At 44.8% G+C, this 18,557-nt stretch overlaps 1 protein-coding gene across 1 annotated transcript; it reads right to left on the reverse strand.

Moving 5' to 3' along the window:
• Nucleotides 1–658: 658 nt before the first annotated feature.
• On the reverse strand, nt 659–3,634 carry BTG4 (BTG anti-proliferation factor 4). Its single transcript, XM_005236601.3, has 4 exons — nt 2,247–3,634; nt 1,516–1,653; nt 1,181–1,376; nt 659–1,022 (listed from the first exon to the last, which is right to left on the reverse strand). The coding sequence occupies exons 1-4, from the start codon at nt 2,417–2,419 to the stop codon at nt 846–848; spliced, it is 684 nt and encodes a 227-aa protein (XP_005236658.1). The 5' UTR covers nt 2,420–3,634; the 3' UTR covers nt 659–845.
• Between the last annotated feature and the right edge of the window lie 14,923 nt (nt 3,635–18,557).

Raw genomic sequence — 18,557 nt, forward strand, 5'->3', positions numbered from 1 at the left:
TTTTTACCCAGCACTGGAAACACAACACACAGCATAGGTTTGAAGCCCAGTAATATTCCAGTGAGTCTTTCTCCACTGAAGGGGAGTCTCCATCTGCATGGAGTTCTGGACTACCTGGAAGATAGCTCTGGTGAAATTAAGTCAAACTATGAGAAAAATTTCCTAGGGGCTCCAGTATTGCAAACCGACAGGCTAGGCATCCTTGGAGAGAACTGCTCCATTTGTCTATGAGGTGCTGCTTCAGCTTACAGCTGTGGAAAGCTACAGCACCACATATTCACCCCTCCGCTGCCCATGAGCTTGTCTTCCAAAAGATAAGCTACAGTCTGGAGACAAAAGCCTAGCTGGAGCCACAGGGCAGTCTTTCACAGCTTCACTCAAGGGGGAGCACAGAGTTGATTTGCTCATGATGTGCAGATGTTTTGCTCACAACACAGCTGCCCACGCTACCTTTGCCAGAAGGAAGCAGACTATCCTTCAGAGCAACTTGGAGGATGTTTTTATCTTCCTGGTCTTGCTTGTGTTTTCACCAAAAAGCTTTAACTCCCTTCAGGGCACTGATAGCAGATCAGACAGCTTTTATAAAAAAAAACATGAGTAAATTTATTGATAGATGCATTTCCTTTTTAACTTACAAGTAGAGTCTCACATTAATTTTCAGTCTTATCTTAAGATTAATAAAACATTTAAAAGGTCATAGACTAAAACCCCAAAGTTTCAGATGCACAGAGTAAGATGTAGGGATTAGACAGTGCCTTCTGGTTTCATGAAACTTTGTAGTGCCAGCTTTCATCCCATCCCATCGCTCAGTGTTTCAACAGCCTGTAACAGGTGCAGCCACAGGTCTACCGCTTGGTGTTGATCCAGTGGTACCTATCAACACACGGTCCTGTGAAAGCAGCTGTTGGCCTGTAGACCTTGTAACCCCTGTGCTGGGCATAGTATGAGCCATCAGTCATGTAGGTCTTCCTATGAAGATACTGAGACCAGGGCTGTAGGGGCGCCTTGTAGTAGTCACTGAACTAAATGGCAAGAAATGAGACTATGTTAAGGAGTGGCTGAGAAAGAGGGGAGACCAGCCTGACCACCAGTCGCCAAGTCCACCACATTCTCCATGGGGGAACCCAGAGGTCAGGTGCTAGCTCCTCCCAAAAGCCACCTACCATGACTGCAGCCTTACCTGGTAGATACTGTTGGGATTACTAACAGTAGGGATCGCTTTCGGCTCTTTGTTGAAGCCCTCCTCATCTGAAGAAATACCAGAATGATAGTCCAGTGCCGCTCTGTCCACAGCATAGCTGATCTGCTGAGGAAGCTCTGGGTTCTCCTCCCCTTCAAAGTGTGCAATGGTGAAGGGCCGGTTCCTCTCACCGTATCTGAAAGTGATGGGATTTGTGTAGCGCAGCTCCGTGCTGGCGCTGTGGACATCTGACACTAGCAGAGCACATCCTCGCATGCTAAGACTCTAGTAACAGGCTTGGAGTTGATCAAGTCAGCCACAGCTCCCCAGCTTACCTGCAACACACCTCAAATGGATCAACCCACAGCGTCATCTCTTTGGGCAAACCGAGTTTATTGAAGTCCACTTTACTCTCCACACAAGCCTGCTCCAGCAGTGGATCTCTCCTCTGATGTTTGTTTATCCTTATACACCTAGGTGAGAGCAAAGTGCAGGTGGATTTAAAATTTCACTGCAACTTTGCAAGCCCCACTCGCACAGAAATACACTTCAGCTGACTATTTTCTCCCAACCCACTCAGTCTGTGGATGCAAGTTGTTGTCACTCATAGCCCCAACCAGCAAGTTAGCCTGGCTAGCTGGTTTATAAACCCAAAGAAGGTTTTATTTGTTTTAAAACACATAATTCAGCAACTCACTTCATTAGTAGTTTTAAAGAAAATTAAAAGCAGTGACAGCAACTACACAAGTCAGTTTAAGGCCCCTTGAATTCTGCATTCAAGAAGTCAGAGGGCCACCCAGGGCACTCTCTGCACATTGTCTGTAGATCTCCACCTCAGCTCTCCAGCTGTACCTACACACTCCAAAGTTACTTGCAAACCAGACATATCTTTACCAGTTCATAACACTCCTTCCTCAAGCTTATGGGACAGCCAAGTGGTTCTCTTCCAACTTCATGCCACTTATTTCCAACTCAAGGGCTCCAGGCACCAAGAGGTTTCTGACTGACCCCTGGATGTCCTACAAAGGCTCCATTCCCCCTCCCCTTCTACTAAACCTCCTCTTACCTGAAAGCTTGTCCTCTGGATGGGTTGTCCAAGTACCAGTGATTCTTATACTTCTCAAACAGTACTGTTGTCAGCCTAGCTGCAAATTTCTCCATTTTATGCTTGCTCAGCTTGTCTTCCTTTTTCACCAGCCTTGTGATGAAGAAGACTGTGGCAGCAATTTCATCTTTCATTTTAAATTGAAGCACAGAAGGTGCTTTAGCTGTTGGATAGTCATCAGTAGAGATGAGACACTACACTAGAGAGATTTAACAACATGAAGGTACTACCAAGTTCCAAGGATAGATACTGCAAAGCCTGTATATGACAGATAGAAGCTAGATAAGCCCAATTGCTAAACAACTGGAAAATATAGTTTGGGAGAGTGAAACCACTTTAAAGCATCACTAGAAAGCATTCATGCTAAGCAAGTTTATTTAGAATATTTAAATATTAAGACTATTTAAAAGTTTACAAGATGGTTTTCCTCCTTATAGAGCACGGTCAGCAACCAGCAATTCTTACAGTTACACAGCTCTTTTATATACAACAAAACTCACAAACATTAAAGACCACAAACATTACCTTCCCAGACCAGAGCTGTGGAACACCTGAGAAGCTTTATAAAGAACTCCAAAAAGCCACCAAGGAAGCAGATCTGGTGCAACAAGAACCTGTACCACTTACATGAGGAAAACACCAACACACAACCCCCCTCATTGCTTAGGGTTTATATAGAGCGGGAGATGATGGAGCTCTCAGGGATGGAACGATATTCAGGTGTGCACCATTTCACTAACGAACGTGCTGGTTTCAAAGCTGTTTCCAATCTACTTGGGTTTATTCCAGTATCAGGTCCTTCTTTTAGGGCATATTTGATGGATTCAGCACTGTATTCTGTTGTGTCCACCAGTCTATCTTGTTAATATCTGTGAAATACTTAAGCAAGATCCTCACCATAAGAAAAATAGTCCCAGGGTAATTAATTAATTATTAAAATTGCAATTGATTGCTTCTAGCAGACTTCACACAACACAGTTCCTTTCCTTATGAAGCCCTCATTTCTGGTATTCTTCATTTTGAAAATTACGTGAGTCTGTATTCATCTTAACATTAATCTTCCTGGTGATCTGTATAAATGTGCACGGTATCAGTACAGATCAGTAGCGACCGTAGATGTTGCAGCCGAGCAATTCCAGTGCTCACATTTCAGTCTTGTGCATGGATTGTGGTACAAGGGATAAGAAAAATCAAGCACAGAGGCACAGATTTACAGAAGTATGCATCTTTGCAGGAGTGTACCTTAAACCATGAATATCTGGTTATTTCTGGATTTCTTTTCTGCTTCAGTCATGTAGTTCCTTGTTCTTTACAGTTTCTTTCTGCACCATAAAAAAACAAAAACAAAACCCCCCCACAACCTTATCAAAGCATTTCGTAGAAACTCTGTTTTTAAGGAACGAGTAATAAATTACAAATAAAATAAAATAAAATAATATGATGACTTCTCTTTTTTTCCCCACATATCAAAATACTTCCTTAACGAGTGGGGACCTTTCAATAACCACTCGAAAGCGAAATCAAAGTTGGAGGTAGATAATAAATCTCCAGAGAAAGTACCAGCACTGCCAGGAGCTGAGCTTTAACATCACCCACCAGCGTTTTGGCCACAAGAGTGTCCTTACCGTGCGCTGTGCTGGGTGCTTGCAATGCCACATGCGGATTTTGTTCCATACACAAGCCCTGAGTCATTCCCTCCCTTGCACGGCTCGCCCAAGAGGACCGTCGTAGCCTGTTACATGCGTTTTGGAAAATGATGTAGGACAACAGGAAACAATGGCTGTGCAATGCCGGGAAGAATTTCCATGCAACATTTTTTCGGCATCGGTTCACCTCTTTCTGTGCAGCCTGTGCAGATCTGTCCTCGCTGTGCTGGCCGCATCCAGCACACCAAAATTAGCTCTGGGCAACAGATGAGCATTCTTGAACAGGCAAAATAGATTTTCATGCCCGAGGCCTGAATTTTATTCTAGAGATTAAACTTGCTTTAAAAATGTCAGGGAATTGATGGGTCATTTTCTGATCTGAATGGATTCCCTTGTAGACACTGAAGACCACGTTTACAACCACATCAATTTTTCCTTGTTTTTAAACATCTGTTGCATGGTGACATCTCAAAGGAACAACAAAAAAAAAGAGTTCTGAAGTGACTTGAAATGTTTAATCACATAGATTTTGCTCCATCGCATAGATTTTGCTCCAGTGAAGCTGCACTGCATAAGCAGTGGGCATTATAAAAATTGGGGCTTTGCTGCTCATTTTAAGAGCGAGTCCATTGATTGGGGGGCTTAGACTAACAGGTGCAGCTAGATACAGCTCTCCTCTAAGTAAGTCTTCACAGGCTTGTTCTTGCTTCGTCTCATCCATTATGGTGGATTGTCAGTCTCTGCACAGCACTGGAACAACCTGCGCCCCCGAGAGACTGTGTCCTGCGACATTCCAGCTCTGCAGGATTTGCTCATAGCTCTGCCAGAGCTATACATTCCTGAAAAGCTTTCCAGAAGTCTCATCTAGCCACCCCTGAGGTCTCCACATATTATTTCCTCAAGAGATGACACTTGCTTCATGAAGTATCTTAAATGTCCAAGAATTTTCTGCTGGAGTTATGAGCAGGTACCCCAAGGTTTTGCAGAGGAGCAAGCTAGGATCCCTGCAAAGCCTGAGGCAACAGCAATGCACCGATCCCTTTTCTAGTGCCTTCGCTTCTAAGAAAATGCAGCTACCACAGATCCGGGGTTTTCCAACCCTGCTGACAAAATCAGTGCCCAGGAAAATATCAAATGAGAGCCAGATTTGCCACTAAAAATGACAGATAATGCACATAACCATAGGTTTTGACGTTCTTCTCAATAACAGTTCAGTCCATTCAGGGTTTCATGCACAGCCACAGCCACAGAGATCGTGGTGACTCTAGGGGTGATGCCATGTTTCTTGCCAAAGCTTAAGGATTTGCTACTTAGCCTGGTTTCTGTCTTCATGTCATTTTTTCACAATATCATATTAATCTAACAAATGATATGACTCCTTATAAACCTTGTTTCCCTTTTATTCCTGAACTATCAAGGTTAAAATAACACTGCCACTGCAGAACAGCAGCAGGCTTCATAGGGAGTCCCTCCCCTGCCCTGGAGTTCAGAATTTGATCATAATTTTCCATGTAACAGGAATTACCCAGTTATTGCCTTTTCCTCAATAAATGCTGGTTTGAAGCAGTGGGACGCATCAGTCAGTGGGACTTTGACCTGGCTCCTGCCTTCCTACTTTCTCCAACTTGTCTAGGCAGGCCCTGTGAGTTGGGAAATTGTGTGACAAAAGAGTGAAGTGACTGGATTCCACAAAGGACAATCAAAGGGAAGGTCTGAATCCCGCCACCACCTCCCGCTGTTGAGTCACCGGTTCCCATAGTTAACACATAAACTGCAAGGCAGCAGCAAACAAACCGCTCACCCGAGAAACCCGATGGCAGCGGTGCAATCGGTCATGCACGGAGGTGCTATTGCTGGGATGTTAGGAGGCAGAGCCCAGCCCAAACTGCACAGGTTTATAACACCAAACATTTAAGCAAAATTCTTGGCAATTCATCCAGCTGGCTCTGATTACTGAGGTTGTCATTGGCACAGAAATTAGGGTCTGTGGTATTTTTAATATCGTGCAGGAGTCCGAAGTTTCTGTTCAGAAGTTAGTATTTCTGCTAACGGCACGGAAACCAGAGGAGCAGAGAGTGTTTTGGGCTTCCCATTCCAGTGACAAGAAAAATTGGCTCTTGTAATTAGGTAGATTCGTTGAACCTAAATCCTTCATAACGCTGTCAATTGTCACTGACTTGAGGAAAAGGTAGCCTTGGGTGCTCTGTTTGGAGTAAGTACTCTATTTGTAGTAAGCAGCTAAGAAACAGAACGTCAGACCCTGAATGTGAACAGCCCATCCCAACGTGAGACCCACTGAGGAAGAGTCCATTGTTGCTCCCACTCCTTCCCAGTTGCATCCAAACAGAAACTGTCAGCATCCCAGCAGGTTTTGCAAAAAACACAATGAAAAGCCAGGTCTTCTGGCTGATGTGATGCATGAGAGAAAGGAATAGACATTTGTGCCTTTTGTTGAATGGTGCTGATGGGTTTTAGTCCTATTAGGAGAAGAAAAAACCCCAAACCACTAACCCCCCCCTGCACTACGGTGCCCGGACATCCGTAGGGCTGATCCAGAGCTCGCTGAAGTCGATGGAAATCCATCCAAAGACTTCAGTGGGATTCAGATCAGGACCCTCACTCAGCACAAGCATTCTTAGCCAGATTAAATGATGGGTCTCCTGGGTCACCAGGCAAGCCTGGGCATGAACTGCAAAGGGAAGGAGCCGGTCACAGTTTCTGTAGTAACTGCAGGCCAAACCACGAGCAAACACTGTTTCCCTAAGCACGCTCCTGCACGAGTCACCCCTGCAGAATTTTTTGCAGTTTTCTGGCTTTAAAGGATTGAGTACATGGAACGAACAAAACGAGGCGCAGCTTGCTAGTGGCAATCTTCCTCCTGCAAGCCGTTTGATCTCTGTGGATGGATAACAGACAATTTCCCCAGGTAAGCCACTGTAGTTCGTAACTATCGATAGAAAAAAACAGTAAGCCTGAGTTATTGCCAGGTGGGAAAACATCCTAGGTGGCAATCTTCTTAGAGAGAAACTTTACATTGGCTTTGTCAGGCTGTACACTGTCCTGATCGCATACAGAAGTATCACCTAACAGCAGTGTACGATCAGTAGTAGTGCTGCACGAACCCAGCATCAAGTCGAGTGCCTCTGCCATCACGTCAGAGGGCAGAAGAAACCTTCTATCTGCATGTTAAAAACTTCCACCTTGATCTAGATCATACAGTCTCTGTGCAAAGAATTATTTTTGACTGAAACAAGTCAGAAACTGGTCCAGTCAAAGCGACAAACTACAATTTTAGTATGTTCATTGCTCACAGATTTTTCCCTTTCAGCCCCGACAAAAGGGCTTAAGAACAGACATTTCAGAAATTAACCATGTTCCAATTAAGGTTTTCACCTTTACTTGATCACTTAGTCACCCCCTGGGTATTCTGTAAAAACCTGATAGGTGCTTACAGATAAATTTTCTGGTTAAAGTGTTGAACACAAGCACCATATTTGTTATGCAAAGCACACGGGACAGTATGACCGTACTAATTACACCGGTGGGGACGAGCCTTCCACCCAAGGAAAACACTCCCTGGTGTAAAAGGTCTTTGCAACAAGGTCTGTGCAGCAAACCCGGGCGGTGTGACAAAAGGGTGTCACACAGGGCAGGTGCCAGAGGAAAGATGTGACTTTAAGGAGGTGTGTTCCACGGATGGAAGAGATGCTCCGGCTCGAGCTCCGTCTGTAACAGTTGACTTCAGGAAGTTTCCACCCTCATTCCATGAGCTGCCACCTTCCTTCGCAGATGAGGAAAAACTCTGCAGTCCATGGGGCTGCCTGGCAATGATTATCACGTCTCAATGCTTTTAATTCGGTTCATATTACAATATAGGAATTGGGGAAAGCTTAAATTTTTTTGAAGAGGTTCTTAGGTGTCTGAGCACCACATATTGCTAGAATTTAATTTAAGAACATCAGTCTTTAGCAACTTGAGCAATAAACTAAACTTAAAACAAAAAGACTGGTTCTGGTCTAGCGTGTTCTAAAATTAAATAGCAAAGGAAAGACTGCAAGGCTGCCTGGGTGTATTTTGTGCAGTCTAAGAGCTATTGCTGTAGCACTGTAAATTTTTTTGCTAATGTAATCATGTTATCAAGTGTTGATTACTTTTGTCACTTCTTTCTTCCTCTCCATTTGCATGCCACGATTTTCGGAAACGACAAGAGGTTTGAGCCATCCGGCTGGACACGATTGACACGGGCCTCGCAGAGGTGTGCAGTTCTCAGAGAGGGTGGGATGCCCAGAAATTTCTAAAGGACAAGCCCTTCCAAAGCATCTCAGGTCAATTAGATGCCCCAAACCTCGTGGCACTTAAGACTTATTCCCACAGTGCTGGTGGATCCCATCACCAGCTGAGGATCACATCTTGACACCGTTGCTAACAGAGCTGAGAGGAGCGTGGTTTTCTCCTGCAGTTCCTCCTCCCACATAAAAAGGGGCTGTGCAGGGCACAAAATGTCTTTGCTCCTGCCCAGCCTCCGTCGGCAGCGTGGCACGGAGCAAAGGACAGCCTGAAGTGGGGACACTCAGCACCCTGCCGAGCCGTGCAGCCTGCCTTCAGCCCCTCCACCCCTGAGCGGCAGCAGGATGGGATTGTGCTGGTGCTGATCGTGAGGAAGAGCAAAGGGGCTTAGAGAAACAAGACCCAAAATGTGACGGAGCAAGAGGACTGCAGCGAGCTGCACAGGTCAGGAGCAGGTGTGCAGAAGTGGCCAAGCCCCAAGAAACAGGGAGAGAGGTGGTGGGGATCATCCTTGGGTGATGTAGAGCATGTGTCATCGTTGGGTGATGTGCAGCATGTGTCGTCGTTGGGTGATGTGCAGCATGTGTCATCGTTGGGTGATGTGCAGCATGTGTCATCGTTGGGTGATGTGCAGCATGTGCCTCCCACTGCATCCAGTGCCAGAAGCACAAGATATTAATTGTTCCAAGCTGTTATTTTTTTCTGGGGTCCCCTTCTGTGGCAGCTGGACCGCTGGTGTGAACACAACCTGGCTGAAGCGCCGGTCTCCAGGTGCCATCCCTGGGCTGCCACATGTGACACTGAAGCCTGGGTCACCTTCGGTGCCTGTGGCACAACCTGCAGCCGCTCGCCCGCAGGAGCAGGGCACAAACCCCGTGCGTGCCCTCTATTGGCTTTGCCTGTAGAAACGTTCTTTGGCAACCGAGCTTCCTACGGCACGAGCCATCGGCTCCTCCGCGCACAAGCCCCGGCTGAGTGGCCATGACGACAGGGTGTACACAAAGGTGATGGGCGTGGGGCTGACCCACAGCCCAAACTGGGGACACTCCAGCCCAAGGGACCCAGGGAAGAGCTGGGCACTCAGGGGCCACCTAAGGAGCTGCCCCCGGGGACGTGCCTGCCACTGCCGGGTGCTCGGCGCGTGGGTTGCTGAGCTCACCGGGGAAAAGGGCAGGGAAAGAAGAGTGAAGGAGCTATCTTCCCTTTCCATTGAACCTTTTTTATAAGCACTTCATCATAAATGCAGCCCTTATTGGGTTTATGACAAGGTAAGCTTCCTAAGGGTAAGTCCTGAGCTCTTTTTCTGCATTTGCACAATAAGGCATTTATGGGTGAAAGCTAGCAAAATCGTTTGATTTGCAGACAAACTTTTCCTTGTAACTTCACAGACTGCCTCATTCCTGATTAAGGAATAGCCTGATAAACCTGTATCAAACAGTTTTATCACGTTACTAATTGCATACCCGTGTATTAGACACAAGGCATAAGTTATTATAACCACTTACACACAGTTTTGTTCTGCAGAACGGATTTGGTAACTTCTTTAGCTACCACAGATCAGTGTGAAAGGTTTGAGCAGCCTGATACCCAATGAACAGCGTGATCTGTGCTCCTGTCTTTTTCCAGGAAAAAAGGCTTTCTGAAGCTCAGGGAACTAGTGAAATTCTACCCTTCCTACCATGGCTGTAGTTACATGCATTTTTTTCTGAAAACCTGTAAATGGAAATGCACAAAGCCGGTGCTGCAGGACATTAACTCAACTGCTCCAACTAGAGAACAAGGATAATTAGGATCACTGTGACATCAGCACTAACAGCCGACATGCTGTAAACCAAGCAGAACATTATTCCTGCTGAACATTTTGTCTTGGCTCATATTTGCAGCTGTATTTGTACTTTGGCTCTGAACACAGCTACCACTTAGTCCACACGCGTGCAGCAAGCACTGCCTGCAGAGACTTTTCTCATTCCCCAATTCCATCGTGGTGTGTTATAATAATTTAAATTTTACTCTTTCATTGCTTTGTCTTTGCACTCCCAAAATGATCTTTGTGATGCATCCACCACAGTTTTCAATTATTAAGAGCAATTAACTTGTGATATAAAGACTTTGGATTCAGTAGAATAGCACTAAGGGTGATACGAGCAGCGTTTTCCATTATTGTCAACCATTTGTTGTTAGAAGAGCGTTTGAGGAGATGGAGTATGTTAATGCAGCTATTGGAAGTGCTTCTTTTTTTCTAGGTTTGGATGTCATGACCCCATCGCCGGAGCAGTGCTTGGTTTGTAGGCAGTGTAGTTAGCTGATTGTACCCACCACTCCGCAATCACTAACTTCACTGCCATCAAAACAAGGCACAGGGTGCCGCGCTCCAACCTCAGCACAGAAAACAGCACAGCAAAACCTCCTTACCTCTAGTGTCAAATTATTAATGATGTTTGTTCATTTACAGCTTCATTTCCAGCATTTTAACTGTCCAACAGAAGCGTGCGGTGTGTCAATATCAAGTGATAAATAGCAATATCAAGTGAAACCTTAGATTTCTTGAAGTTGGTGCTAAAATTGTTAGGAACTTTAGCTTAGGAACTTAGGAACATGCCCTAGAGCAAGCACGCTGTTTATTGTGTTTAAATTGTTTAGGCGCTGATGACATATTGTGTACTGAAGTGTTTATGCACCAAGGTTGGACTAAGAATTTTTTAGGTTGTACCCTTCTGTTTATCTGTCAGGTATTGGGAAAATAATTCTCATTTAGCTTTCTTGTCTTATTTAACGAGCTAGTCAGTGAAGGGGGGGTTCAGCAATGATTAAATATTAAACTCACTCTATGCCATAAATGTTTTCAGTCTGACCACTTTGCTTACCATTCAAGAATTTTAATAATGGAGAAAATACTTGAGAGTGTTAGAACCTGCTCTAAGAGGGTTTTTGTTGTGTTTTTTTTAACAAAACCCCAGTCTTCATCAAAGGAGGAGTTGGAAGGGTACTGCCTCTTACATCAGCCTAGTTACTAGGCAGTGTAGTTAGCTGATTGCCAAAGGTAGCAATCACTAGCCACACAGCCAGGTAAAAAGGTTTGGAAGGTGCCTCAATGGAAATCATGCGCACGGGAATTCTGACGGCCGCGGCACAGGCAGCGCCAGCACCGTCCTCCCGCTTCCTCGGGGACATGGGGCAGGAGCAGGCTGAGCTGGGCAGGCCCGTCTCACCGAGAGGGGACACCAGGATGCAACCCTGTGTGGCACCGTGGGGACAGCGCCAGGACAGCGCCGATGGTGACCGATGGGCCCCTTGTCATGGCTGGCTCAAGCCCAGCCGATGTGGGCTTCACCTGCACCTTCCGGACCTCAGCCGTGCTCCTGCCACCACGCGTGTCCTGACCAGGCTCTGCCACCCTGTGACATGAGGGGACCCTTCCCCACGAGGGGACCCTGCCCGTTAAGGGTCCTTGACACATCAGGGGACCCTGCCCCGTGAGTGGACCCTATCCCACGAGGGAACCCTTCCCCCCAAGGGGACCCTGCCCTATGAGGGGTCCCGGCCCCATGAGGGGACCTGGCCCCATGAGAGGACCCTGCCCATTAAGGGATCCTGCCCCATGAGGGGACCCTGCCCTGTTAGGGGACCCTGCCCCACGAGGAGACCTTTCACCATGAGGGGACCCGGCCCCACGAGGAGACCCTGCCCCATGAGGGGACCCTGCCTGCAGCCCTACACGGCCCCTGGGGCCGCACACCTCCCTGCAGGGTCCTGCACCTTCCTTGGGGCCACATGTTCCTCCTGGGACCCCTCTCCGGAGCCTCTCACCTCTCCTGGGGTCCCCTCACAAACCTCCCCAAGGCCCTGGGCTCTTGCAGGGTCCCCACATCCTTTGCCTGAGCCCTGCACCCTCCTCAGACCCCCCCCCCCAGACCCCCCCCCCCTCCCTGCATCACCACCACGCACCTGCCCAGCCACCCTCAATGGGATGCTGCTTTCCAAAGAACTGCCCACAGCTTTCCAGAAGTATGGAGCGCTGCGTGCCCCCAGCTCGCAGACCTTCCATGCCCAGGTTCCTGCGGGGAATTACTTCTCAGGGATGAATAATTAGCCATGGCAATGAGCTCAGGATCTCTTGCTCATTTGCCTTTCATCCGTCTGGTTTGGAAAGGGGCCGGGGGGGGGGGGGGCGGGGGGGAAGTGAGAAATAGACAGTCTTGGAAGATGGAGAAAACTAAAGTAAAAGAAAAATACCTTCAGCAGGTAAGAATGACTGATCCCGACTCTTTTTTCATAAATACAGCCCGTTTCATGATGCTTGGCTAAAACTGATTCCCGGCCGGGTCGTGCTGCCTCGGGGCAGGGCTGGGAGCCTTAATTCCTTCCTAGCAAGCACATACTGTCTGCTCTGATTTAGAAACAAAAATTCGCCAACTGAGAGCGCCCAGATCCAAAAAGTGGATAGTTTGGGGGGGAGGATGGGGACCGGCAGGGCTGCACGCACTTTCACACCCAATATCTTGGCGTAGAGACATTGGAGCACAGCTCAAAGCAAAAGTTTCTTTCTTAGTTGCCTTAGTTATTAATAGATCTTCTCCATTAGCCTGTGCCCAGCAGCAGCTGGTGCCAAGAGTTCATTAAGTGAGAGAAGCGGGAAATTTAGTAGCGGGTGGTTATTAAATCAGCTCCCACAGAACTGCTTCTGCCTTAGCCTGTCACTCAAGGATGGGCTTGGTGATATTTTTAGAGAGGCATAAATCAAGAACTGCTAGACCAAGCCATTTCAGATTTTACAGGAACTGCTTAGCTGCAGAACGAACCGTAGATCTCAGCACACAACATCCAAACTGAGTTTATGGGTGATGCCGTCTTTCCAAAGGAAGCGTGACTGGGATATTGTGGCACCTTCCAGGTTGGATCCTTCTGGACTGCCCAGAGCCTTCTGACTCAGCGGAGTTTCACCGAAGCGAACACCCACGGGCCGTGGCACGCTATGGCCCTCGCAGCACTGCAGCGAACAGCTCCCGTTGTCTGATCGGTGGATAGGCTCAATAAAACGTAGTATGCCGTGAGGTATAGCTACTCATGTTTATGCAGTGATTCAAGCCTTAAATTGGCCATGAAAAGCAGCAAAATAAGCGACACGGTACCCAGATCTCCGAGATTCATCTCCTGCAAAACAGCGGGGTTGGACCGAGCACACAGAGCTCGGGGTTTCTCCTACTTTGCAAGAAAAAGAAGATACAGACAGCGGTCGTGCTTGCTATGGACACAATAGAAACTCTTGCCGAACTGATCTGGCTGGTTAATTAGTGTCCCACACATACGCCATAAATAAATTCACACAAGTAATGCAAACTAAGACAACTAGTATTAAGCATTGTAACAACATTTTCAGCCTGGCTCTGTAATTATACTTTTTTTTTTTTCTCTCATTTTAGTAAAACGTTCCACGTTCTTACTGAAAAGCCTCCAGCCTGGCTTTGGGCAGCGGGCCAGATGAGAGCAATCTGCAAGAGGTGCAGAAAGGTGCTGAGGTCTGCAAATTCTTTCCAGCAAGTCAGCAACCCTCCTTTTCCAATTAATAATTCCAAAATGCATCTCATCTGTTATCATCAATTAGCCTTCTTTCTGAATTCTGGCTGAAGCTAGCAACAGTCCCCTGAATCCTGTGTTCATTTTTTCAAAATTCAGTAACAATAGACGGTAGCATGGTTTTGCAACTTTGGGCAGCTAGCAGCCATGAGGATGACTGATTAGTTTCAATCAGTTAATTACTTTATTCAGCTACAGGGCATGCTATAAGACTGACATAAGTCTAAGAAAATTAAAATTAATGCACTGAACGAAATCAGAACAATGCTCACAGTGTTATCGGTCATAGGTGTCATTTGCTGTTCAAATGCAGATTTCAGCCTTGATTAGACAGCCGGTTCCTGCAGGATATCCCATGGGAAAGCAAAACCTGGAAGCTGTTGTGTGGGTCTGGGAAGTGAACGTTGTCTCCACAGTGGCACGGGGACAGGGCTCTTTAGAAAGCAAGCTTTGCTGCAGCAAGACTGTTATTTCACAGACTGACAGTGAATTTTCTTAGCAATGCTTATTTTGATTAGTTAGCCGATTTTGTATGAGATAGCGGTGAGGCACATGGCAAAAAGGCTGTTGTCTTTTGGGTGATTATTTCACTGGACTGCTCTGTAATTCGTTAATTCCCAGAGGCTTTGCAGGATATGATTAACAAGGAAATTTCAGAACTATAAACACAGCAAATCTGAGTAATCAGTTTAATGGCTCTAAAATAGGAATCCTTTGCTTATCTGAATAGATCTTTGAATTGCCGGACATTTTTCCAATCTGGCCACTTTTTCTTTTGATCTTGGTCTTATCTGGCTATTGGTAGTTACTGTGTGTGAAGGTGCCATCAGGAATGACCTGCAGACTCCTTACTGGCTTGGACTGGTATCGCCCCGAGCTCGCCCGATGATCTGGTCTCCTGGCTGGACCAGGCTCCTGCAGCTGGGCATGCACCGCTTGCCTTGCTTGGGTGAGCGTCAACTCCCCATCCTCACGAATAAAAAAATACACTTATTGTGATCTAAGACGTGGTGCGGTTTTGCTTTTCTTTTACTCAGCTCAGGTATTTCGCTTCCCTTTTCTGAAAGGGGAAAAACGGTGAAGGAGAAGAATTGGAATCCTAAAATATTGGGTGGGTGTTACTTTTTCATATCAGGACACCCAAAAACCCAGGGCTTGGTTTCTATCTTTTATGCTGTCGTTTGCAGTAATCTGTTGGGGGAAAGGAAAAAAGCTGGTGGTTTTTCTATTAGGCTTAAAGCTGATTAAAACTTGGAAAGCGTTATTGAAGAAACCACTTTAAATGATGAAGATTGCTTAATTCCTAAAACCAAATTGCATGGAAAAAATTGCCATCAGGCAAAAGAATCCACTGTGCTAAAAAAAAGGGGGGGTCCCCATTAATTTTACATCATCTTAACCACTTTTAGATTATCTTACATTATCTTAACCACTTTTAGATGGAAAAGAACAAATAAGAAACTTTCTCTTTTTCTTTTTTTTATGTCATGCACTGAGATGTGCTCCTTTCTGGCATTGGTTGAAGGTGTTCCCAAAATACTTCCTGGAATGTCCGTTTTGTAACAAATTGCTAGGAGTTTATGAAAACAGTTTAATATGCTTTTACTCAACTTTAATCTGTGATGTCTCACTGTAGCTGAAAGCTATTCATTTCCATAAGGCAAAAATACACCGACGTGCTCAGATGTCTGGGAATCAGATTACTAAATAATTCTCAGTAGGAATATATTCTCCCTAGGAAATTATTTTTTCTTCCAGATGTGTAAGGAGAGGAGCTTTAACAGGTTCTAGGATGTGTACTTCTCTTCTTGTATAAAGAAGAATCTGGACCATTGATTGAAGAGTCATTAAAAGTCCCATAGTTCAAAACTGGATTAAATTCTATCGCCTTTGAAGTTAACACAGTTTTAAATTGCTTCTAGGGAGTAGCAGAAATTAGCTTAATCCGAAGATGCACCCTGCAGACAAAAGTTCTCTCTGGTTGCACCTCTCAAGTGAAAAAGTTTTTGTAATGGGTCGTCAGGTGTATGTGAGTCCTAAATTACCCCAATTCCGTAATGTCAGGATGCTACAGAATAGGATTTACCAACTTCAGGATGTTCATCTTGACCTTTGGAGTGATTCTGTCTGGTCAAAGGAAAGAATGATTATTTCAAACCTCCTGTAAATCCAGGAAGAGAAGGATGCTCTCCCAGGTGGTGTGTTTTCAGGATCCCAGGAAGAAAGAGAAATCGAAGTACTTGATCCAGTAACCTGTTATGCCTCTTTCTGCTGTATGCTCACTCCAGTTCTCATCTTCAATGAAGAACTGGAAGTTTATAAATAAGTATTGCACGCTTTTACTTCGTTATTGTGAGCTTATTGTGGCAAATATATTACTTTTCAGCCCAGGAGAAGGAGAAGGAAAAAAATACTAGCTTTCCTAAGGAAACCAAGAGAAGAAAGGATTGCCTTTTCTGATATTTTTATTTTGTATGCATCTCATTTGGATGCTTTTTATTTGGATTTGTATTATGGATGCATCTCAAGGTTTGTGCTCTCTGAAAACACAGAGTTCAAAGGACCATAGTCCAGTCCAGTTCACGGGGTGTTGAAAACTACCGTGGCATCAGCCGTGCACAGCAAAAGCACCTTGGTTTGAACGGAGCAAGCATGTGGAGAAGTTGGCTTTATCCCACAAATTCTGGAAGCAAAGAGGATCCTGCAGGCGGTGTGATTCCGAAGGGCTCAGGCCAGACAGCAGGAAGCGACAGGCACAGCAGCGAAAGGAAAGTTAAGCAAGCTAAATACCATTATTGGGCAATTGCAAGTCAGAAAAAACACAAGGAGTAAGACAGTGATACTATAAATACATATAAATACATATAAATACATACAAAGATATATAAAGACATACAAATACAAAGCTTTTGAGGATATAACTGACTTTCTTGATGCTACACTGTATTTTTGTGGGGGTTTATCTATAATTTCATCAGGTACCATCCACTGGCCTCGATTATTTGCCCCAAGCCAACAGAACAGAAGGGTCATTGAGGACGGGTCGCGTCCCAAAGGGGTGACTTGGTACATCCCAGTTTCCACAGAAAATGTGGAGAAGCTTGTGGGAGCAGCAGGCAGGAACTGAGGCTGACGGCACTGCTGGAGGCAGACCGGGAGCAGGGATCTTGAAAACTGGAAGAACTGGGGGCTGAGAAGGGAAACAGAGCAGCAGCAGCGAGCACAGCCCTGCCAGAACGGCACTGAGGACTCTGGCAGCGCTTTGCTGTATTCTATACAGAGACTATATGAAAGGACTTCCATTATTTAAATTAAACCTCAAATTAAAATTAAACCTAACATTAAAACTAAAATAAATAAAAAAATCAGTACAACTGTGTGTAACTGTCTAAATTGCTCGGTTTAATATGCCAAAGGAATCTTTGCAGCCTGTTGATTGTTAGTTGCTCTGATTTTCTTCGTTGCTGCCTCCAGGTTTCTTCCCCCTGAAAAACTAAATCACAGTTTATATCAAAGTTATTAAGCTGGCGGCAGGTTTCACATGCTCGGCTCCCTAAAAAGCTCTCTTAAACTAAATCTGAGCAATGAAAGGAAGCACTCCATTCAGGGAGTTCTATCATTATCGGTAGTGGACTCTAGATTTACTGATTTGTAATGTTTTTGCTTGGCCTGGCTGGATGTTTATCAGATGAAGAAAATCCAAGAATAAGAGGTCTGTGTTACATTAAGGCACTTCTTTCCTTCAGTTGTAATTCACAAGATACAAAACAGAGATAGATGGTTTACCCCATATAAGGTTAAACATCCGTCCTCCTGGAGAACCACATATCCTAATTAACACAATTTCATTACTCAATAGTAGAGAGCAGAACTGAGATTTTAAAGCTGATAAATGTAGTGATTTGAGAAGAAACTTGGAAAACAACATTTCAAACGATACTTTCAGAAATGACGTATTCATTTTAGATGTAAAAGCCTCCTTTTTTCTTCCCTCTTCTTTAAGCTTTGAAGTTGGTTCATATTAAGTACTTCCTCTTCTCAAAGTTTACTAAAATACTGAACCAAGTATATCTGCTTTGTCCAAAATCTGTGCATCAAAGCTAGGCCTGAAACAAAATGTGAGTCTCCTTTTTTCTGACGCAATGATTTATGTGAATTTTAATTTATATATTAATTTTATATATATTAAATATATATAATTTATATATTAAAAATTATTTTATACTCTCAACTACTTGGGTACCATATTAGCACATCAAAAAAAAAACCCCAAACTCTTTGCTGTTGCTAGTGTAGTCTTCTGTTTTGGTCTTTGTACAAAGCTATCCTCCAGGATAAACAGTAAGTTTAGAATGAATTAGTGGTAATTAATAAGCCTTTCTTTTTAGAAAGAGCTGATTTCTCATCTACATCAACCAAAGACCAAAAGCGATCACGTAAGGTAAAGAAAATACTTAAATTGTGTTTGGATTTGCTTTTTATTTTTTGTTCTATCTAAATAGTCAGACACTATTTTGGGGGGAAAGTTGTTCTGGTGTTTGGTGGTGGTAGTAGTAGTAGCGGTAGGGCTGTTACTGCTACTGCTACTATTACTGCTATTACTATTGTTATTAAGAAAGTAACTGCTCAGTTTTATCCTTTATTAATACCTCTTATTATAAAATGTAGGCATTAAAAGGCTGAAAGTCTGCTGCTATTGTTCTGTCCTTTACTTTCTATTTATGTTCCATTTATTTCTAAATACTGGTTAAGGGAAGGAAGTGGG

This window comes from Falco peregrinus, chromosome 15, assembly GCF_023634155.1.
Source record: "Falco peregrinus isolate bFalPer1 chromosome 15, bFalPer1.pri, whole genome shotgun sequence".
In the NCBI taxonomy this organism is placed as follows: Eukaryota; Metazoa; Chordata; class Aves; order Falconiformes; family Falconidae; genus Falco; species Falco peregrinus.

Coding starts and splice junctions, on each gene's coding strand:
- BTG4 (XM_005236601.3), bottom strand. CDS start 2,419: ATGAAAGATGAAATTGCTGCCACAGTCTTCTTCATCACAAGGCTGGTG. Junction 1,654..2,246: donor TCCAGAGGACAAGCTTTCAG/GTAAGAGGAGGT, acceptor GCTCTCACCTAG/GTGTATAAGGATAAACAAAC. Junction 1,023..1,180: donor ATCCCAACAGTATCTACCAG/GTAAGGCTGCAG, acceptor CTTGCCATTTAG/TTCAGTGACTACTACAAGGC.